This window comes from Oncorhynchus keta, chromosome 4, assembly GCF_023373465.1.
Source record: "Oncorhynchus keta strain PuntledgeMale-10-30-2019 chromosome 4, Oket_V2, whole genome shotgun sequence".
Taxonomy (NCBI): Eukaryota; Metazoa; Chordata; class Actinopteri; order Salmoniformes; family Salmonidae; genus Oncorhynchus; species Oncorhynchus keta.
In genome coordinates this window covers 48,066,465-48,090,802 of record NC_068424.1, presented here as the reverse complement: position 1 = coordinate 48,090,802, position 24,338 = coordinate 48,066,465, and the positions used below count along the sequence as shown (strand labels likewise).

The following is a 24,338-nucleotide window of genomic DNA, read 5'->3' as shown; positions in this document are numbered from 1 at the left end:
TTGGACCGCAGAGTAAAGGCAAAGCAGCCAACAAGTGCTCAGCATATGTGGGAACTCCTTCAAGACTGTTGGAAAAGCATTCCAGGTGACTACCTCATGAAGCTGGTTGAGAGAATGCCAAGAGTGTGCAAAGCTGTCATCAAGGCAAAGGGTGGCTTCTTTGGGGAATATAAAATACATTTGGATTTGTTTAACACTTTTTTGGTTACTACATGATTCCATATGTGTTATTTCATAGTGTTTGTCTTCACTATTATTCTGCAATGTAGCAAATAGTAAAAATAAAGAAAACCACTTGAATGAGTAGGTGTGTCCAAACCTTTGACTGGTACTTTACAAGTTGGTTGTTCTGCACTAGGATGCCCACAAGCCTCAAAAGACTCTGAGGTAGCCCGGTACCAGTTTAGAAAACGTATGGATGTATACACTGAATGCACAAAATATTAGGAACAACTTTTCCCCCTCAAACTACCTCAATTCGTTGGGGCGAGGACTCTACAAGCTGTCAAAAGCATTCCACAGGGATGCTGGCCAATGTTGACTCCAAAAGTAAAAAAATATTTTGCCTTCCTCAAACCAGACGGCACAATTTTCTTGTTTTATTACATAGCCAGGGACACATTTCAACACTCAGACATCATTTACAAAGGAAGCATTTATATTTAGTGAGTCAGAGGCAGTAGGGATGACCAGGGATGTTCTCGTGATAAGTGTGTGAATTGGAAAATGTTTCTGTCCTTTTGGGTGAAAATGTTTCTGTACTTTTGGGTGTCAGTGAAAATGGATGGAGTAAAAAGTAAAGGATTTTCTTTCGGAAAGTAGTGGAGTAAAAGTCAAAGTGAAGTACAGATAGCCCCCAAAAAACGACTAAATACTTCAAAGTATTTTTACTTAAGTACTTTACACCACTGGTGGTGGAGCATTCTTGATACACACAGGAAAATGTTGAGCATGAAAAACCCACTTAACAATGTTGTCTTGCCCATTCACCATCTAAATGGCACACATACACAATCCCTGTCTTCTTCCTCATGTTCTTTGAGTTTGGGTTGGCGGATCGCATCCAACTCAAAGGTGCATACACCGCCACCTACATACCACTATTTCATGAAAATATAAATCACCCAATTAACTCTTAAAAATCAGTAAAATCTCATACACCCGGGTACATCTATGCTGTTGCCACCTACACTCATTAAAACCCACTACCACCATTCCACTACTTTTTTTAAAAGTTTAACCTTTATTTAACTAGGAAAGTCAGTTAAGAACAAACTCTTATTTACAATGACGGCCTACCCCGGCCAAACCTGGACAACGCTGGGCCAATTGTGCGCCGCCCTATGGGACTCCCAATCACGGCCGGTTGTGATACAGCCTGGATTCAAACCAGGCTGTCTGTAGTGATGCCTCTAGCGCTGAGATGCAGTGCCTTAGACCGCTGTGCCACTCAGGAACCTGTCGGCTCCTGCCCATGCCAACAGCCTAGGAGGACGGGACACCACCCCTCAACACACCCTGTAACTCATCCTAAGTTAAATCTCGTATACCCAACTATTTCTCTGCAGCTGCTACCACAACATCTATTTTCTGTGATTTACTTTCCATTTCTATGGCACAGTTGATAAACATAGCTCTGAACGTTAAGAAGACAACCTTACTGAAGCATAACTCACTTGTTACCCTATCCCTCTGTACTGGCAAAAAGCTATTACTTACTGGGGTCACAATCCATGTCTCAATTGTCTCCTCCCCTTCACACACTGACTGAAGTGAATTTAACAGGTGACAAGGGACCTGGGACCTTCTGTGACAAGGGACCTGTCAATAAGGGACCATAGCTTTCACCTGTATCCACCTGGCCAGTCTATGTCACAGAAAGAGCAGGTGTTGCTAAAGTTTCTTTACACTCAGTCTATATGGAAGTATACTGAACAAAAATGTAAAACATGTAAAGTATTTGTCCCATGTTTCATTAGCTGAAGTAAAAGATCGCAGAAATGTTCCATATGCACAAGAATCTAGTTCTCTCAAATGTGCACAAATTTGTTCACATCCCTGTTAGTGAGCATTTCTCCTATGCCAAGATAATCCATCCACCTGACAGGTGTGGCATATCAAGACGCTGATTAAACATGATCATTACACAGGTTCACCTTGTGCTGGGGAAAATAAAAGGCAATATGTGCAGTTTTGTCACACAACACAATGCCACAGATGTCTCAAGTTTTGAGAGTGTGCAATTGGCATGGTGACTGCAGGAGTGTCCTCCAGAGCTGTTGCCAGAGAATTTAATGTTAATTTCTCTACCATTAGCCGCCACCAACGTTTTATTAGACATTTTGGCAGTGCGTCCAACCGGCCTCACCGGCAAACCACGTATAACCACGCCAGCCCAGGACGTCCACATTCAGCCACACTGATGAAACTGTGGGTTTGCACAATCAGAGTTTCTGACCAAACTGTCAGAAACAGTCACAGGGAAGCTCATCTGCGTGTTTGTCATCATAACCAAGGTCTTAACCTGACTGTAAATACTCACTTTTGATGGCTACTGGCATGCTGGAGAAGTGTGCTCTTCACAGATTCATTCCATTTTCAACTGTATCGGGCAGATGGCAGACAGCGTGTATGGCAGACAGCGTGTATGGTGGCGGTGGGGTTATGGTATGGGCAGGCATAAGCTACGGAAAACGAACACAATTGCATTTTATCGATGGCAATTTGAATATACAGAGATACTGTGACGAGATCGTGAGGCCCATTGTCATGCCATTCATCAGACGCCATCATGTTCCAACTCATGTTTCAGCCCAATAATGCATGGCCCAATGTCTCAAGGATATGTACACAATTCCTGAAAGCTGAACAGTTCCCAGTTTTTCAATGACCTGCATACTCAACAGACATGTTACCCATTGAGCAAAGTTGGGATACTCTGGATTGACGTGTACCACAGCGTGTTCCAGTTCCTGCCAATATCCAGTAACTTTGCACAGCCATTGAAGAGTAGGTCAACATTCCAAAGGCAACAATCAACAGCCGCATCAACTCTATGCAAAGGAGATGTGTTGCGCTGCATGAGGCAAATTGTGGTCGCACAAGATACTAACTGGTTTTCTGATCCACGCTCCTACCTTTTTTTTAAGGTATCTGTGACCAACAGATGCATATCTGTATTTGTATCTGTATCTATATCTGTATCTGCATATTAGGCTCTAATTTATTTATTTCAATGGACTGACTTCGTTATACAGTGAATTCAGAAAGTATTCAGACCCCTTTGTCATTTTCCACATTACAGCCTTATTCTAAAATCTATACATCAATCTATACATAATCAATCTATGCAGCAGAAAACTGGAAGGAAAGGCGGCCAAATGAGGTGTTGGCTTTAGGGATGATCAGTGAGATACACCAGCTGGAGCGCGTGCTACGGGTGGGTGTTGCCATCGTGACCAGTGAACTGAGATAAGGCGGAGCTTTACCTAGCATGGACTTGTAGATGACCTGGAACCAGTGGGTCTGGCGACGAAATAGGTCGCAGTGGTGGGTGGTATAAGGTGCTTTAGTAACAAAACGGATGGCACTGTGATAAACTGCATCCAGTTTGCTGAGTAGAGTATTGGAAGCTATTTTGTAGATGACATCACCGAAGTCGAGGATCGGTAGGATAGTCAGTTTTACTAGGGTAAGTTTGGCGGCGTGAGTGAAGGAGGCTTTGTTGCGAAATAGAAAGCCGACTCTAGATTTTATTTTAGATTTGAGATGTTTGATATGAGTCTGGAAGGAGAGTTTACAGTCTAACCAGACACCTAGGTACTTATAGATGTCCACATATTCTAGGTCGGAACCATCCAGGGTGGTGATGCTAGTCGGGCGTGCGGGTGCAGGCAGCGAACGGTTGAAAAGCATGCATTTGGTTTTACTAGCGTTTAAGAGCAGTTGGAGGCCACAGAAGGAGTGTTGTATGGCATCGAAGCTCGTTTGGAGGTTAGATAACACAGTGTCCAAGGAAGGGCCAGAAGAATACAGAATGGTGTCATCTGCGTAGAGGTGGATCAGGGAATCGCCCGCAGCAAGAGCAACATCATTGATATATGCAGAGAAAAGAGTCGGCCCGAGAATTGAACCCTGTGGCACCGCCATAGAGAATGCCAGAGGACCGGACAACATGCCCTCCGATTTGACACACTGAACTCTGTCTGCAAAGTAGTTGGTGAACCAGGCAAGGCAGTCATTAGAAAAACCTAGGCTACTGAGTCTGCCAATAAGAATATGGTGATTGACAGAGTCGAAAACCTTGGCCAGGTCGATGAAGACGCCTGCGCAGTACTGTCTTTTATCAATGGTGGTTATGATATCGTTTAGTACCTTGAGCGTGGCTGAGGTGCACCTGTGACCGGCTCGGAAACCAGATTGCACAGCGGAGAAGGTATGGTGGGATTCGAGATGGTCAGTGATCTGTTTGTTAACTTGGCTTTCGAAGACCTTAGATAGGCAGGGCAGGATGGATATAGGTCTGTAACAGTTTGGGTCCAGGGTGTCTCCCCCTTTGAAGAGGGGGATGACCGCGGCAGCTTTCCAATCCTTGGGACTATATGAAAGAGAGGTTGAACAGGCTGGTAATAGGGGTTGCGACAATGGCGGCGGATAGTATCAGAAATAGCAAAGGGTCTGAATATAAATAAAGTTATTTCTGTTTTTAATTTTTAATAAATTGACAAAAATGTATAAAAACACCAAAAAATGTGGAGTAAGTCAAGGGGTATGAAAACTTTCTGAAGGCACTGTATCTCTCTATTATGCACAGGAATACTTTAGAACAGATTTCCACATTTAAAATAACTTTGAGGCAATTTGCTGCTATTTAAAAAAAAAAATTACTTGAGGGGTCAAATGAAATAACCCGAGGACCGAATATGGCCCGCAGGCCACCAGATGGTGAACCCTGGATTAGACTGTGACACACAGGGTTATTATCACATGACTCTGAGAGTACCGGGTGGCGTTGTGATTACTAAAGCATTGTCTTCCATAATCCCCCTGTGTGGCTGAGTGCACACACACACACAGACACACGCAAACGCACAAACAATGGACATACAGTACCTTGCAAAAGTATTCATCCCCTTTGCCGTTTTTTCCTATTTTGTTGCATTGCAACCTGTAATTTAATTAAAACTTCTGAGGGCTATGCCCCTTTTTTCTCAATTTCCTACCTGAATGATGTGCCCAAAGTAAACTGCCTGTTGCTCAGGCCCTGAAGCCAGGGTATGCATATAATTGGTACCAGTGGAAAGAAAACACTTTAAAGTTTGTAGAAATGTTAAAATAATGTAGGAGAATATAACACAATAGATATGGTAGGAGAAAGTTCAAAGAAAAACCAACCAGATTTTTTTTTGAGAGAGTCTACCCTCTTAGAATGGCAAGTAAAATGTATTATTGACAATTAGCTCCCTGGATGCAATTCCTATGGCTTCCACATGGTGTCCACATGGTGTCAGCAGGTTTCAGGCTTGTAACTTCAAAAACAAATCAAAAATATCCGTTTTAGTACAGGGATTTGCTCAAATCGGTTTCCTATTGAACATACTTCTTTCAGTAAGAAGTATTATAGTTTGTTTACATTTCAGAGTATTTGTGGAGTAAATAGAAACATTATTTTACTTTATTTTATCTAATAAAATGACACTACATGTTATAGTTAGGACCCTTTGGATGACAAATCAGAGGAAGATTTTAAAAAAGTAGGTGAATATTTAAATCGCTATTTGTGAATGTATGAAACCTGTGCCGGTGGAAAAATATTTTGATGTGGGGCGCCATCCTCAAACAATCGCATGGCATGTTTTCGCTGTAATAGCTACTGTAAACAGGACAGTGCAGTTAGATTAACAAGAATGTAAGCGTTCAACCGATAAAATACACTTATATGCACCTAAATGTTTAATATCCATTATTTTTACGATTATTTATTTGAATTGCTTGCCCTCCAGTTTCACCGGAAGTTGTCGCTAGTGGGACTCCTATCCCAAACAGGTTTTAAATAGATTTCTATTTGGATTTCATGTAATAGACATGCACGAAATAGTCCAAATTGGTCAAGTAAAATGTAAAAAATAACTTGTTAAAAAAAAGTGGTGCGTGCATACGTATTTGCTATAAGCCCCTAAATAAGATCTGGTTCAACCAATTACCTTCAGAAGTCACATTATTTAACTAATTAAGTCCACCTGTGTGCAATCTAAGTGTCACATGATCTGTCACATGATCTCAGTATATATATCGCCTGTTCTGAAAGGGCCCAGAGTCTGCAACACCACTAAGCAAGAGGCACCACCAAGCAAGCGGCACCATGAAGACCAAGGAGCTCTCCAAACAGGTCAGGGACAAAGTTGTGGAGAAGTACAGATCAGGGTTGGGTTATAAAAAAATATCAGAAACTTTGAACATCCCACGGAGCACAATTAAATCCAATATTAAAAAATGGAAAGAACATGGCACCGCAACAAACCTGCCAAGAGACAGCTGCCCACCAAAACTCACAAACCAGGCAAGGAGGGCATTAATCAGAGAGGCAACAAAGAGACCAAAGATAACCCTGATGGTGCTGCAAAACTCCACAGCGGAGATTGGAGTATCTGCTTTACGGAAGAGTGGCCAGAAAAAAATAAGCAAACATGTTTGGTGTTCGACAAAAGGCATGTGGGAGACTCCCTAAACATATGGAAGAAGGTTCTCTGGCCAGATGAGACTAAAATTGAGCTTTTTGGCCATCAAGGAAAACTCTATGGCTGGCGCGAACCCAACACCTCTCATCACCCTGAGAACAATGAAGCATGGTGGTGGCAGCATCATGCTGTGGGGATGTTTCTCATCGACAGGGACTGGGAAACTGGTCAAAATTGAAGGAATGATGAATGGCGATAAATACAGGGAAATTCTTGAGGGAAACATGTTTCAGTCTTCCAGAGATTTGAGCCTGGGACAGAGGTTCACCTTCCAGCAGGACAATGACCCCTTCCAGTACGCTATTTTGTGAGCTTGAGGAATCTGTTTTTGCCTTGTTTTCCTTTGGCATACTGCTAAAGTAACACTTGAGTGGTTTAAGGGGAAACATTTATATGTCTTGGAATGGCCTAGTCAAAGCCGAGACCTCAATCCAATTGATAATCTGTGGTATGACTTAAAGATTGCTGTACACCAGTGGAACATTGTTTGTTTCACGATTTAAAAAAAATACCTTGCATCTTCAAAGCTGTAGGGCATGTCGTGTAAATCAAATCATACAAATCCCCCCCAAAAAATCACATTTTAATTCCAGGTTGTAATGTAACAAAACAGAAAAAATGCCAAAGGGGGTGAATACTTTCGCAAGCCACTGTAGCTATGACGCACACACACACACACACACACACACACACACACACACACACACACACACACACACACACACACACACACACACACACACACACACACACACACACACACACACACACACACACACACACACACACATGCACACACACGCACACACACACAATAAACAGTATATATTTGAGACTCCACCGCAGACAATCATGACAGCCGGGTACAGGGTAGACACACTGCTATCCTATGCTAACCCGATCCCAACGACACAACGCACATGTGCGCAACAGATATCTCTGATCCCAGTGGCATGTTCCTGTCTGGATCTCTGCACCCTTTTACCCCTGCAGGATCCTGTAGAATAGTGGTAGAGTGGAGTGTACAGTAGAGTAGGGCCTCACAATCCTGGGCCTAAAGCCCTATGGGCCCTATCAGAGAACAGCCTGGGACCAGGCGTTGACCCTAACACTGCTCACCCTGATAGCTACTGTAACTCTACTGCTACCCATATGCACCATTCACCGCCATGGGACAACAGAATGAATGGGCTACTCACACCAGATGGACAGGAGACGAGGAGAGACGAGGAGAGACGGAGGGAGGGAGGGAGGGAGGGAGGGAGGGAGGGAGGGAGGGGGGAGGGAGGGAGGGAGGGAGGGAGGGAGGGGGGGGAGGGAGGGAGGGAGGGAGGGAGGGAGGGAGGGAGGGAGGGAGGGGGAGGGAGGGAGGGAGGGGGAGGGAGGGAGGGAGGGGGAGGGAGGGAGGGAGGGAGGGAGGGAGGGAGGGAGGGAGGGAGGGAGGGAGGGAGGGAGGGAGGGAGGGAGGGAGGGAGGGAGGGAGGGAGGGAGTAGAGGCCAGAGGGAGATGGAGAGCTAAGAAAGAGGCAGTAAGATGAACAAAGAGGGATAAATAAAGAGGTGTGACTGAGGCCGGAGGAAAGTTATAGAAGGGGAAAGAAAGGTAAAAGCAAGGTTTAAAGAAAGAAGGGATAGGGCAGAGAGAGAGAGAGAACATCTAATACATTCTCTACTTATAGAAATCTGAACTATCGGAACTAGGACTTGAGAAACTTCAGATTCAAACTGATAAATCATTGATGAGTGTAGGATATGAACAGTACTACAGATTAAGCTACAGGACAGTGCTGCATGCGCTGCTCTTGAATACTGAGTATCTGGCTAGGCTACTCATATGGGATGAGTTACGTAGACCTGAAATTCAGAAAGTTTCAACTTTCTTTGAAGTAGTTTGGCAGACCTGAGAGTGAAGAACTGGAGCAATCCATCGGTCTAGCATCCCTCCAGGGAGAGCAGTGACGAATACATATGCATTGCATATGGTTTCTGAAACAATTTGACAAGCCAACAGATAACCACACACCACACACTTCCCGAAACAAGCAACACAGCCCGAGCCCTTAGAGCCTGTGTTCTGCTACTAATCTGTCAGGATCAAATGATGTGATGTTATTAATTCATGTTGTTTCTGATTATCATATGGAGCAGCCTTCCCGAAGAGTTGACGTATCATATGTCTCTGTGCGGCAGCGTCTCACCTCTATCCGCAGCTGCTCGTTCAGCACTGGGTCTATTTTGTCATTAGGTGTTCATTGAAAACGCCACTTCATCATCAACGCTTGTGAGCAACATTAGTTGCTGCAATCAGCGTCTTTCAGATCAAGCTGTCTTTGGGAATTAGCTCGGTAATGTACAAGAGTGTAAACAAGAGTGTCCATGTGTGTATGTGTCTTGTGTCTTGTGTGTGTTGTGTGTGTGTGTGTGTGTGTGTGGACTGTGTGCATGCTTTTAAGAGTTAGATTACACACACACACGCACACACACACACGCACACGCACACACACACACACACATGCGCAGACTCACTGGGAGTAGAGCATGCGTGAGCGGACGATGAACTTGAAGATGTACTCCAGGGCTTTGAGGGTGCGGAGGTAGTTTTCACACTGCTCCCCTCGACTGGACACATCCAGATACCTCTTCAACACCGACATCAACTTCCTGAGAAGTGGGAGGTGGGAGAGACAGGGGGAGAGAGAAAAAAAAGAGTAGACAAATCTTAATTTCAAAGTGTTAATTAAATTGTTCATAACACAAACACACCACAGCACACTGGGCCCAGAGGACGAGGTTTATGTCCCATAGTGCTCCCAAAAATGTGCATAGGCTTGTTGCCTAACTGGATTTAAAACAACCAAAGCCTCTTAAACAATAACAGTCCTTTTATAACGGTCCGGAATTTTTTCCCCTTCTTTTTTTGCAGAAGGATAAAGACAACAACAAAAAAAGTCCATAAGTGTAAGATAATCTGAGGATGACATTGGGTGGCCTCGTATTTAGACAACAGAGTTTTATATAACGGCATGGCTAGCACTGATTAAGCTTCGGTTTTGACCCCTTAGGGAGACTGAAACAGCTGATGTAAATTATTACGCGGATGGCACTGTTCTCTACTCAAGTAGCAGCAGCTTGACTTTGGCTTTTGAAAAAGCTCAAAACAGCTTTTAACGTCATTGAACAGAATCTGTACGGCTTGTTCTGAATGGTATTTTCCAACGCTAAACACTCTGAAAACCCAGCCAGGTCACCTGTCATAAAGTCAGAATTCGATGTCCCCATCCATGTCTGAGGACGTCGGGTGATGACGCGGAAACCGACCACTAGGGGCAACAGCGAGCAGTGTTACCTTCAAGTAGGTATGACTGACATGGTTTTCTAACAAACTCTGTCTCATGTCTGCCTCTGGTGCCAAAGGTTGCATGTTTGAATCCAGCGATAAAGTTGTTTTTGAGATGGTTTTTTTTAAGCCTATCCCAAACCGTAACCCTTACAAATTTGGAGTTAATGCCTAAACCTAACCTTAAGATGTTTGGAACCACTTCGAAATTTGACGATTGAGAAACATGACCGAATGTCTAATTCTGACGCGAGACTGTGAGAGAAATTCCATAGAGCATGTCAAGACGTACAAATATCTGGGAGTTTGGGTGGGGTTTGGATGCGCGCTGTGTTAAGAAGCAGTGCGGCTTGGTTGGGTTGTGTTTCGGAGGACGCATGGCTTTCGACCTTCGTCTGTCCCGAGCCCGTACGGGATTTGTAGCGATGAGACAAGATAGTAATTACTAACAATTGGATACCATGAATTTGGGGAGAAAAGAGGGTCAAATTTAAAAATAAAATAAATAAATAAAAATGAATATGTTTATATTACCGGCATAAAGGCTTGTTTTTCCTCTGAGGCCAGAAAAGAGCTGGTACGGTGTACATTCCTGTCTGTCTTGGACTACAGTGATGTCATTTGTATGCAGACCCCAAGCACTACCCTATCATGCAGCATAGGTTTATTCCAAAGTGGAGGCTCATGCAGCAAGATGGGGGGGGGTGAGGGACGAGGGCGGGGAGAGCGAGATGGGGGGTGAGGGATGAGGGCGGGGAGAGCGAGATGGGGGGAGGGAGAGGGCGGGAGAGCGAGATGGGGGGGGTGGGGACGAGGGCGGGGAGAGCGAGGGGGGTGAGGGATGAGGGCGGGGAGAGCGAGATGGGGGGGTGAGGGACGAGGGCGGGGGAGCGAGATGGGGGGGTGAGGGACGAGGGCGGGGAGAGCGAGATGGGGGGGGCGAGGGACGAGGGGGGGGAGAGCGAGATGGGGGGGGGCGAGGGACGAGGGCGGGGGCGAGGGACGAGGGCGGGGAGAGCGAGATGGGGGGGTGAGGGACGAGGCGGGGAGAGCGAGATGGGGGGGGGGCGAGGGACGAGGGCGGGAGAGCGAGGGGGGTTTGGCGAGGGACGAGGGCGGGGAGAGCGAGATGGGGGGTTGGCAAGGGACGAGGGCGGGGAGAGCGAGATGGGGGGGTGAGGGACGAAGGCGGGGAGAGCGAGATGGGGGGTTGGCGAGGGACGAGGGCGGGGAGAGGGAGATGGGGGTGAGGGACGAGGGCGGGGAGAGAGAGATGGGGGGCGAGGGACGAGGGCGGGGAGAGCGAGATGGGGGTGAGGGACGAGGGCGGGGAGAGCAAGATGGGGGGGCGAGGGACGAGGGACGAGGGCGGGGAGAGCGAGATTGACAGCATGGAGAGCAAGAGAGAGGAGAGAGAGAGGTGGAGTGCGCGATTTTGAGAGCGACGGGGAGAGACGTCAAGAGGGAACGAGAGAGGGATAAAGTGAGAATGAGAGAGAGAGAGAGTACATATTGCCTTGGCACGTCATGCCAATAAAGCAATTGAATTGAGTAGCAGAGAGGCGAAGGTAAAGTTGAAGTTAAGACTCAGTGAGCCAAGTATTCTGGCCAGCCTTGAGTAAAGTACCACGGTCTAGTAATCCACCTTATCCTGGCTTATCCGTCCATTGGCTTATCCGTCCATTGACTTCTACTGCAAACCTACAGGCACAGGTCCTATGAGCCGTTCTGGCTACTTACTCAATGGCCTACAGCATTCACAATGACACACGATTAATGCACTACACCCAGCATCAGCACAGCTTCTTCAACAGTGACCCTTCACCTGAACCCAGCACCACCATCTAGACTACCATCACGTGGAACCATTGTGATAATGATGACATACTGTATATGCACTGTCACTCAACAGTGGAAAATCAATGTGCACGTCATCTCCTGTGGAAATGTCACTATGAGTGTGGCATGAGGAGTCATTATCGATAGGACCTGCTGCTTTACCTCCACAGTCTGACTATCAATGTGAAAGAGGAGTTCAGCCACTCCTGAGGCTGCCTCTGAGAGACAGTGAGACTGGCAGACAGGCGGAGGGGAAGAGGAGGGGTTGGACACAGGAAGTAGTACTGACTTGTATGCCAGCGTGGCGCTGAAGTGCTGTTTAATGTAGGCCTCCAACACCGTGTTAAAATGCTGGAACTTCCTGTCTGCTATCAGACCAATGATATAGATCTGAGAGAGAGAGAGAGAGAGAGAGAGAGAGAGAGAGAGAGAGAGAGAGAGAGAGAGAAAGAGAGAGAGAGAGAGATTACATTGTTGTACATTGTTATATATATATATATGACATTTGTAATGTCTTTATTGTTTTGAAAGTTCTGTATGTGTAATGTTTACTGTTAATTTTTATTGTTTATTTCACTTTTGTATATTATCTACCTCATTTGCTTTGGCAATGTTAACACATGTTTCCCATGCCAATAAAGCCCCTTGAATTGAATTGAATTGAATTGAGAGAGAGAGAAAGAGAGAGAGGGAGACACATTGATAAGGTGAGAGAGATGTGCCTCACTGGCAAAATGACACACAGACAAGCAACAAGCAGGAAGACATGTCTATGCCGAAGGAGAATGACAGAGCCATAAGGACAGAGATCGACAGACTGACAGACAGAGATAAGAACAGTGACAGAGAATACCAGACAGAGACAAGAACACCCACACACACACTCACCAGGGCGTCGAACACTAGGATGTCATAGTCATCAGTCTGGGAGTGTTCCATCATGATGGTGAACAGAGCATCCAGAGTGTCCTGGAGAAACTATACAGGGAGGGGAGAAGAGTCCATAAGATGACACACACACACACACAAACAAACACACACATACCCAAATAACACACACGAACAACACACACCTTGACAACCTGCTCTCCGTCGATGATCTTGAGTTTCTCCAGGTTTTCTTTGAGGAGCTCAGGACGAGTCCTCCACTTCAGTAGGCCCAGCAAACCCACTGAGCAGGAGAAAGAAGAAGACAAAAAACATCAATCTATCCATCCACCTCCCTGTCATTGAGTCACGGTAAACCCGGCCAGCACACCCGCAACAATCATTGAATCAATCATCCGTTGTTCTGGGGGCTTGAAGCCTAATAACCGAAGCGCAGGAACTCCAGTTGGCTGCAGTGGTGTAGTGCTGTTTTGTATGGTGCCGGATCGACCACATTTAAAAAAAATCATTTCTCAATCACAGTTTGTACTGGCAGAAGAAGCCTATTGTCTTTTTAGAATATGCATAAAATGCTTCCTTCAAATGCAATGCCCGCCTACGCCCAAAGATACTGTCTCAATAAATGTTTCTCATTTTCAAACCCTCAAACACGACATTGGGCATACCTCATTTCAAAATGCGCCATCTGTCAATCGTGGATAATAGCAGGCTACTTCTCGTTTTAGTGCTGAAACATCCCAACTGCATTTGCATGCCAATAATTTGATCTCAGTTCCATGGGAATATGCATTTAGACCTATCCTGTTGCCTAGTCACTTACCCCTACCTACAGTATAGATCCATACAGTAGCTACCTTAATTACCTCGTACCCCTGCACATCAACTCGATACTGGTACCCCATGTTATTTTTTACTCATTGTGTATTTATTCCTTGAGTTACAAATGTTTCTATAATATTTAGAGTTTTCTCTCTGCATTGTTAGGAAGGGTCCGTAAGTAACGCACGCTAACCCCATTCCGTACAAATGTGCCCCCAACCGCGACATTCAAACGAGGCTGCAAAGAAAACTAATGGGACTGTAGCCACCATGGAACACTACGATCCACCCTACTTCCCTGGCTCCCTGTCCTGGCATACATCCCCCCTTCCACATATCTGGAGACTTGAAACTACCCACAAAACGATTGAAAAAGCCTGCAACGTCCCACACCTACCGCTCTGCGAGGAGCTCCTCAACCCACCAAAGATCCACCTCCCCGCAGGAAAGACAATTTGGAAAGACCCACCCACTGACGACTTCAACAAAAGTGGACACAAGAATGGGAGTCAGTCGACCTGACAAATAAGCAACCAATCAGTACCCCCTCACCATAGGCCCCTGGTTTCAACCTCCCCAGGAAGGAATGGTCCACCCTCAATACGTTCAGGACTGGCCACGGCCCATGCCTCGCCAACCTCCACTGATAGGGCATAAAAAGTAAGCCCCCTAAGTGCCTGTGGGGGTGGAGCAAACCATGCACCCCATTGTTGAAATCTTTCCTATCCATACACTCAGTGGAAGCAACCGCTTGGCCCAGGTACTTTGCATTCGCTAAGTGAATAATAGATCTCTAATGTCTTTCAAAGAGAAGTTAGCAACATTGCTAATATAGCTAGCTGCCAAAGTTGAACTAGCTAGCGATATTAGCGATTTGGTTAGCTTGGGTTAGTTGTAAACATTCCGTGACATTTATTAGGTATTATGGTTAACAAAAACAAAGAATTGGCAAATGCTGGTTTGACAATATTTTACAGCTTGTTTGTTAATCAAACGCGTTGTTTTGAATTAAAACTGCTCACTAGGAGAACATTTCAATGGCCTCCATGTATAAAACTTTCCCCCAGCATGACGCTGTGTGTGTGTGTGTGTGTGTGTGTGTGTGTGTGTATGTGTGTGTTTGTTTGTGTGTGTGTGTTTGTTTGTGTGTGTGTGTCCTTGCGTGCCTGTGTTTGTGTTTTAAAAAATTGTATAAGCACTTGCATCTGGACTGGTGATTAATACTGCAGCACAGTGATCATTAAAATGATGGACTGTCTTCCTCACCAACAGCTGTTACACAGCACCTGTATGGCAAGACCATAACTGTGTACGGGGGAAGCGTGTGTGTGTGTGTGTAGGACAAAACTATGACATCCCTCCCACATTGTTCTAATCTAGAACACACTCAGTCTGTTCTGAGTCGTCCCCCCCCCACACACACATACACACACACACCGTTCTGGGTGAGTTTGGTGGAGCAGACGAGGGTTGAGACGGTGAAGCTGTCTCTGGAGCTGACAGACAGGACTCCTACACTGCTGCGACTCAGTGTCCCCCCCTTTGGAACGTCACCCTGGTTTCGCGTAGAGGGCTGGGACAGGTACGAGTTCACATCCTCCATCCTCTTACTGTCCCCCTAAGAAAGAGAGAGGGGGGGTATAGACCACAGTTTAGTTTGGGACTGAGCGAATGAACAGTAATTAATTTTCATTCAATTTGTCGCTTAATCAATAATTCCAGTTCATTTGGCAGGGAATCTCCAAAGACTTAGTTTAGCCTATTCAGTCAGTTGTGAATTGATAATCATTCAGTGTCCCAGGTGATTTGGCTATGACTCAGATGTGATTCAATTCTCCGGTTCTTTCAGCTGTGAATCGATAATAATTCAGTTCCCTTGGCTATTTGACTGGGAATCTGTACTGGCTCATTTCTCCATATGAATGTGAGTTGTTTCCGTCGTTCTGTAGTTGTGTGAATCAGAGGTGATTCAGTTCTGACCTTGAAGACAACCAGTTCATGAAGTCCATCCTGCAGCACTGTTCCATCCGCCTTCATCAGATGAACAAACGCCATGGCAAAGTTCTTCTCACTCTTATCCTTGGCTACAGAAAGAGAGACGATGGGGGAGAGACAGACCTAAGGTCATTTATTTAGTAGAGGTATGTCGTGCCCCCTGTCACATTGCTTTCACCCCTCCAGTCCAATCAGCTCAGCGGTTAAGAAAGTAAGGATGCAATGGGAGGATATATGGGAGGCCAGAGTTGGGTGTACTCACACTCCTGAGAGGAGCGGTGTCTGAACATGAAGCGCAGGTGGCTCCTATGCATCTCCTCCAGAGGGATGGCCACCTACAGGACGTAGGACAACATTACATCGCATTACATTACATTACAACAGGAGATGATGTCCTGTTACGGCCCTGTGTTTCGCGCAATCATGTGACATGCCTGGATTTGAACCTTTCTTTAAAACCTTTTCCTCAAACCTTCCAGTTTCTCTTTATGTCAGATGGTCCAGCACCATCATCAGACAATTGCTTTCAGTTTTGGTGTAATTCTCCTTTCTGGAAGAGGCTCAAAATACAGGATGAAATCTTGCTATGTCACATGAATGCACAAAACCAGGGCCCTACAATACCACATATTAAACAGACTATGCATAGTAGTATACACAGAGGGCAACAGTTGATCAACATGCACAAGCATACAACAACGCACACATACGCACGCACGCACACACACACGCACGCACACACGCACACACTGACCTTGAACGTCTCCATCCAGCGTGGTTGTTTGACCTGGTAGTAGATGACAGATCTGTACTCGTTCAGCGGCCGATCCCCGGCTCCGAGACAGATAGAGTTCTACAGGACAGACAGAAAGAGAGACGACAGAAAGAGAGAGATGATGGAAAAAGAGATGATAGAAAGAGAGAGACAACAGAGAGAGAGAGATGACAGAACGAGAGATGACAGAAAGAGAGAGACGACAGAAAGAGAGAGACAACAGAGAGAGATGACAGAACGAGAGACGACAGAACGAGAGATGACAGAAAGAGAGAGACGACAGAAAGAGAGAGACGACAGAAAGAGAGACAACAGAGAGAGAGATGACAGAACGAGAGACGACAGAAAGAGAGAGACGACAGAAAGAGAGAGACGACAGAAAGAGAGAGACGACAGAAAGAGAGAGACAACAGAGAGAGAGATGACAGAACGAGAGATGACAGAAAGAGAGACGACAGAAAGAGAACGACGACAATCAATTCAACTAACGCCCATCCACCTAGATACATCGAACCCAACAACCCTAAACAGCAGATGACATATGAAATACAAAGTATGATACAGTGCTGAAACAGTATCCCTTCTTCACTACTCCCAGATGGCCTTGGGTGTAATATTGTTAGTGTGAGGAGATGTTCTATTTGTGTGACAGAGTTTTTATATTTGGTGTGACACACACACACACACACACACACACCGTGTCCTGCCCAACTCACCGGCACAGCCTTGCCCTCCTCGTCACACACCATCATGATGACCTCCATGTTTTTCTGGGTGGTCTTGTTGTACTTGTCAAAGTCCCCAGTCCACAGAGTCAAGTAGATGTCGTTGCGGATGTCCCCCGGCATGATGATCTCTGGGAAGCCCAGTTTACGGGCCACCACCGTGCTGCGGTCCACCAGGTGGGGGTACTCCTTACGGATCTGGACGATGTCACCCACCAGGGCCTTCATCGTCACCCACAGACCTGGAGGGAGGACGGGGGCAAGCGTTGACAATAAAGTCCATGGAATAGTGTGAAGAGTCCATTCAGTAATAGTACTGTAACAACAACAGCCAGTAGAGACATCAGCCACGAAGGGTTCGTTTGGGCTACTCTGTGGGGTGTGTACTACCTTGTCCTCCACTGTCTCCCCGCGATGCTGTCACCTTGTTCAGCAGGGAGTGGAGGAAGTCATTCTCTGCCACAACCCTGTAAACACACACACAAACATTTCAACGACATTACAATGACTAAACTAGGTAGGGATGGGGGGGAGAGAGGCGGACAGGGAGAAGGAGGCAGGACTCACGGAACGAACGGGATGAAATACTGCTTCTCCTCGTCACACTCTATCTTTCCTTTGATGATGTCACTGATGTCCATCACTGCAGAGAAGAAGAAAATAATAGCCTCTTTTACATTTTCTGTGATCCACCTAGTACAAAATATGAATGTACTTGTGTGTCAAGCCGTGACCACTATCAGTGGATCCCAATTCAAAATCTTGTTAACACTGCCCACTACCCTATGCCATACACTAGTACCTACCTGCCACTCCAAAGGGCCTGCGGAGGCCCAGGGTACACTTCTTGGTGCCAGTCTCTTTCAGTTCCATACGACCCACTCTCACTATCTGACAGATCAGGTAGATCTTGTCTCTGTTCAAATCCTTATTCCCCAGGTCCTGGAGGGGTATGAGGGAGGAGAAATCTAAATAACATGGGGGTCCCGAGGCAAAACCAGTTGAGAACCACTGACCTAAACGATATGACGGTGGCCACCTCAGTAACTTGGGTTTCGGAATCATTTCGGCATCAAACAGTGCTCCCTAGTGGTGACTTACTGTAAAGACAACCTTCAGGTTGTTCAGCATGTCAACGTCTTTAGGAAAACCTTTACTGGTCCAACGGATCAGGTAGTTCTCACTGGAGGGGGGGCATGGAAAGGGTTAACAGAACATGTCTTATAAACACGTAATAAACCCTCAATAAGAATCTAAATGCATTGAATGCACATGTTAAAAACATTTTTGGGACATAGACAAAAATCATTGCTAATCCATTGCTTTCAGCTCTTCCACAAAAACACTTCTCCTAAATATAACTTTTCTTGTCCAGCAGAGACTGACGCTGACTTCCTATCAATCTGCTCTGCATGTACATTGGGGAAATGTTGCCGAGCCATCCAAAGCCCACACCTTCCAAAAATATCCCTGTCACAGTTTGACACAGTTTGACTCTGGTCTGGATGAGAAAGGAGAGAGAGGAGTATAGATGGGTCTGTTTGACAGTGATAGACAGCTGTCGCCATTAGCTGTTAGTCAAGCTCTGCTCCTCTGTGTTCTGCATTACTATGTTCATAATGAAATAGGAAGTACAGTACATAAGACTGCAACCATATTGAGAACAGGGTGACATGGGAATAAGAGGAGGACAGGAAGAGAAAAGTAGTGAGGATGAGAGGCAGGTATCCATCATTATCACTGGTGTCAGTCAAACTGCCATTCTATGTGCAGCATCTATGACAAGTGCTACGCTACAGCACAGCACAGCACACCACACCACAGCACAGCACAGCACAGCACAGCACAGCACAGTACAGCACAGCACAGTACAGTACAGCACAGCACAGCACAGCACAGCACAGCACACCACAGCACAGCACACCACAGTACAGTACAGTACAGCACACCACAGTACAGCACAGCACAGCACACCACAGCACAGCACACCGCAGTACAGTACAGTACAGTACAGTACAGCACAGCACACCACAGTACAGCACAGTAGAGCACAGTACAGTACAGCACAGTACAGCACAGTAGAGCACAGTACAGCACACCACAGTACAGCACAGTAGAGCACAGTACAGCACAGCACACCACAGCACAGCACACCACAGTACAGTACAGTACAGTACAGCACAGCACAGCACAGCACAGCACACCACAGTACAGCACAGTAGAGCACAGTACAGCACAGCACAGTACAGTACAGTACAGTACAGCACAGTAAAGCACAGCACAGCACACCACAGTACAGCACAGCACAGCACAGTACAGTACAGCACAGTACAGTACACCACAGTACAGTACAACACAGTACAGTACAACACAGTAGAGCACAGCACAGCACAGCACAGTACACAGTACAGTACAGCACACCACAGCACAGCACAGCACAGTACAGCACAGCACAGCACAGCACAGTACAGTACAGCACAGCACAGCACAGCACAGCACAGCACAGTACAGTACAGTACAGAACAGTACAGTACAGTACAGCACACAGCACAGTACAGCACAGCACAGCGCAGTACAGTACAGCACAGCACAGTACAGTACAGTACAGAACAGTACAGTACAGTACAGCACAGTACAGTACACCACAGTACAGTACAGCACACCACAGTACAGTACAGCACAGTACAGCACAGTACAGTACACCACAGTACAGTACAGCACAGCACACCACAGTACAGCACAGCACAGCACAGCACAGTACAGCACAGTACAGTACAGTACAGCACAGTACAGCACAGTACAGCACAGCACAGCACAGCACAGCACAGTACAGCACAGCACAGCACACCACAGTACAGCACACCACACACAGTACAGTACAGCACACCACAGTACAGTACAGCACAGTACAGCACAGTAAAGCACAGCACAGCACAGCACACCACAGTACAGCACAGCACAGTAAAGTACAGCACAGTACAGTACAACACAGTACAACACAGTACAGTACAACACAATACAGCACAGCACAGCATAGCACAGCACAGCACAGTACAGCACAGTACAGCACACCACAGCACAGCACAGTACAGCACAGTACAGCACAGTACAGTACAGCACAGCACAGCACAGTACAGCACAGTACAGTACAGTACAGTACAGCACACCACAGTACAGTACAGCACAGTACAGTACAGTACAGTACAGCACAGTACAGCACAGCACAGTACAGTACAGCACAGTACAGCACAGCACAGCACAGCACAGTACAGTACAGTACAGTACAGCACAGTACAGTACACCACACCACAGTACAGTACAGCACAGTACAGCACACACAGTACAGTACAGTACAGCAAGCACAGCACAGCACAGCACACAGCACAGCACAGTACACAGCACACCACAGTACAGTACAGTACAGCACAGTACAGCACAGTACAGCACAGCACAGTACAGCACAGCACAGCACAGTACACCACAGCACACACAGCACAGTACAGCACACCACAGCACAGCACAGTACAGCACACCACAGTACAGTACACCACAGCACAGTACAGCACAGTACAGCACAGCACAGTACACAGCACAGCACAGCACAGCACAGCACAGCACACAGTACAGCACAGCACAGTACAGTACAGCACACAGTACAGCACAGCACAGTACAGCACAGTACAGTACAGCACAGTACAGCACAGCACAGCACAGTACAGCACAGCACAGCACACCACAGTACACAGTACAGTACAGCACACCACAGTACATTACAGTACAGTACAGCACAGCACAGCACAGCACAGTACAGTACAGTACAGCACAGCACAGTACAGCACAGTACAGCACAGCACAGTACAGCACAGCACAGTACAGCACAGCACAGTACAGTACAGTACAGCACAGCACAGCACAGCACAGCACAGCACAGGAATAAAAACATATGGAAAGTGGGGTAAGAGGATGAAGAGACTGAGGAGAGAGAAATAAATAGAGGCAGAGGGAGGAAGGGTGACCGAAGCACAAGATGGATGTAAAAAGAATAATAATAATAATAATATATGCCATTTAGCAGACGCTTTTAAAGAGAACTGGATCGAGGGATATTTAGATAGAGACCTGATGATGGTCTGTTTGTTGGGGTCGTATAAGGACATGAAGAGTTCAGAATCTTCTCCGATCCGACAGACGAAGTTCCGGACGAAGACATAGAGGCTGTGAGTGGGAGAGGACTGGATCCGGGCCGAGATTACCGAGTGGCCCGTCTGAACGTTGGACTACAGAAGAGAGTGAGAGAGAGAGAGAGAGAGGGGGGGTATACTTAAATGCAAGGGGCTTGTTGACTATGCCTACAATCTTGGATATCATATATGGTGTCTGACCAATGTCTTCTTTGCATTCTCTTTATCGCTACTTTCTCAACTCTCTCAATCTTACTTCATCCACACTTGTCTCCCAATCTCTGTAACTCCACCTCTTCAACCCTGACCCCACTTTCCCTTATTCTCGGTATTTCTTTCTCTCTTACTCTCTGGGCTCTATTTTCGGCTATGGCTAAGGAGGCGCTCGTGTCAAATGCACGTTAGTTTGACATTTCGTAATGTAAAAACGGGTGCACTGGCATTTTCCAGCTCTAACGCCAGGTTTGGCAATTTACCTGTCTAGCGTAAGCTCCCTTGTGCTGAGGTGGGAGAGGTGGAAATATTTGAGGTGTGTCCTTAAAAACATGCGCAAGCCACCATTTTATGCAGCGCTAATTGGAAATTTTAAGACCCACAAAAAGCAGGACTTAACCTAGCCCAGTTGATAATGGCATGGATTTGAGAGCGGAAGCGCAGCCTATCCAGCCATGATGCACAGTGCCAATGGAAGAGAGATGTGCCTTTTGTGCAGGTGAATACCATATTTAGAACCATAAAAAACGATTGGTCCCCCCCCATTGTATTTAATTAGATTAAAAACCAAGCGTAGTCTACCCTCCCCTTAATCAAGGCTGGTTTAGCGGCATCGCATGTCTTTTTTATCCATGTCCATTAAAAGGTCAAATAGAAAATATAAACAATTACCCAAGTAGTCTATGAGTAATGGTCGACTGAGAATGTTTTGAAGTATGAGGTTTTTGCCCTCATACTTTTCCCTTATTCACAATTCACATACCTGTATACTTAATTTCGATTGTTCAGGTAGGTTATTCATCCCCATGTTCGATGAGCGCCCCTTGTCCGACTCGCGCTCCTATTCAGTCATCCTATAATGCCATATGAATGGCAGTTTTGTTTTAGAATCAGCCTTGCACATTGGCAACGATACAATTGATAGGAGCCTAGAATTTTGTATAGACGTGCGAATGTTATGCGTAAAGACGTTTAGGCCCCACAGTGCCATGGAACGGGAGAAGCGATTTATGATATCATGTTTCTGACCCGATCCTACTTCGAAATATTGTTGTTGGTTAAAAAAAAATATGGACTGTTTTTTTGTTTCATTTGATTAATAACCAAATATTCACTGCCCATGTCATGGCTCGAATGCAATGCAATCTGGAGAAGTGCAAATACGATCCGTAAAATGTTTATAAACATGACATTTGCGAGCAGTATAAAGGTGAGTGGACATGCCCCCTTTCTCTTCATATTGGATCTTCATCTAGCTCCTGTGAAAAGTTTGGATCTGTGTAAAACTCTCCATAATATAAGTTCCATAGTCCATATTCCATATTCCAAATTGCCTTCTCTGTACTATAAGCCCATGGGGAGCAATTATGGTGCCTGTAACTGTTTTTCAGAGATACAGATGTAGGATCTTAATTTGGTCACCCTGTTGCAATGCAGGAAATATAAAACGTGTAGTGTATTTGAGGTTTAAAAAGGCTTCTGAAGCTTGTCATTTCTACTTTGACATTTCAGACTTGATTTGCCCTTACGAAAAATGTATCAACCCCTACACAAATGTCCAATGAATCATAATCCACATAATAATTGACATTTCTAGTTGCTTCAGGATTATTTTCCTGCTTTAGCAAACTGGCTCAAAATGAGATCTTACATCTGTAGCCTATTTAAAACAAGTAGTTGTTTTTGTTTTTTTATTACAATTTGATTATTACATTTGATTAGAATGATCCGTCTTTTTAGGCCTTATCAAAATGTAATCTTCATGCTTATTGACCATGCAATTTACAGTAGGCTTAGCCTCTACATCAGTGCAAATACTATAGTCTATATTTAAGAATGTATTTTCATATTGAAGCAGTGAAATTAGAACAATGTGGACTGCAAATATATTCATCATATTTAGTAAATATGGTGCAGGCTATTTACCGAACTAGGCTATAATAGACTAACTGACAATGCGATACATTCAAAACAAGAAATACCCAACTTGAAGCAACCATATACTTAGCCATGGGGCATGTTCTGATTGCCCAGTGAGGGTCCAAGCCTCAACTCACCAACAATTTGTTTATTCATCAAAACCCACCACCAGCTACTGCGCCCATAATTCCAGTTGTGAAAATAGCAAAAATATGAATAACAGCCCCGTGAACCTACAGCGCTGAGATTGATCATTGTGATTAGGTTTGTTCAAACCTGACCTGTTCCTCTTTGATGCGTTCGTTGATCTTGGTGGTGGCATCTTGGTGGGCTCTGAACAGGCTGATCACGCTGGCGTTCTCTGGGTCCAGCATGTTCCCATTCACATCGCGCACCACCAGGTCCAACTCCAAGATCCTGGAGGGGACAGGGAGGAGGAAGAAGAAGGAGGAGGTGGAGGAGAAGGAGCAGATGGAGAAAGGGAAATGTTTATCTCTCAGACAGATGCAGAGATGGAAACACTCCCAAATGAGAATAATCTATTTTAGTGATAATGTGCACTCTTAGAAGTAAAGGTGCCTGGAATAGCCTTTGGGTTGCCACACAGGCGGAACTTTTCCAGTTGAGAAAGATTCCTTGAGGAACCCCTCAGAAACACCTTTCTGTGATGGAAGGGGTTCAGTTATGAACCTTTTTAATAATATATTGTAGAGGTGACAGCCTATCAGATTGGAGGCATGGTTTATTGGAAGTATGGCTTTTCAGCTATTTATTTTTGGTCGCCTGTAAAATGTAATTCATCTTCAAGTTTGTACACTGGAAATGAAAATGTTCCTTGAATACTTATGCATATTACATATAATATCAATAATATTAACGATGCTGATTACATACAGTAATAAAGTGGTA

The 24,338-nt window shown here is 45.5% G+C and overlaps 1 protein-coding gene across 1 annotated transcript in view; it reads right to left on the bottom strand.

The window, feature by feature from the left end:
• The window catches only part of LOC118384019 (dedicator of cytokinesis protein 2-like), a 158,357-nt gene that overhangs the window by 122,389 nt on the left and 11,630 nt on the right, over positions 1 to 24,338 (bottom strand). Inside the window, exons 7-21 of the mRNA XM_052508022.1 lie at positions 23,711 to 23,846; positions 21,235 to 21,392; positions 18,217 to 18,298; positions 17,922 to 18,057; positions 17,683 to 17,758; positions 17,506 to 17,582; positions 17,107 to 17,357; positions 16,370 to 16,468; positions 15,878 to 15,950; positions 15,601 to 15,704; positions 15,058 to 15,238; positions 12,987 to 13,084; positions 12,802 to 12,891; positions 12,203 to 12,303; positions 9,264 to 9,398 (exon numbers count right to left, since the gene is read on the bottom strand). Coding sequence (XP_052363982.1) covers positions 9,264 to 9,398; positions 12,203 to 12,303; positions 12,802 to 12,891; positions 12,987 to 13,084; positions 15,058 to 15,238; positions 15,601 to 15,704; positions 15,878 to 15,950; positions 16,370 to 16,468; positions 17,107 to 17,357; positions 17,506 to 17,582; positions 17,683 to 17,758; positions 17,922 to 18,057; positions 18,217 to 18,298; positions 21,235 to 21,392; positions 23,711 to 23,846 — 1,797 coding nt within the window. The remainder of the gene's footprint in view (positions 1 to 9,263; positions 9,399 to 12,202; positions 12,304 to 12,801; positions 12,892 to 12,986; positions 13,085 to 15,057; positions 15,239 to 15,600; positions 15,705 to 15,877; positions 15,951 to 16,369; positions 16,469 to 17,106; positions 17,358 to 17,505; positions 17,583 to 17,682; positions 17,759 to 17,921; positions 18,058 to 18,216; positions 18,299 to 21,234; positions 21,393 to 23,710; positions 23,847 to 24,338) is intronic.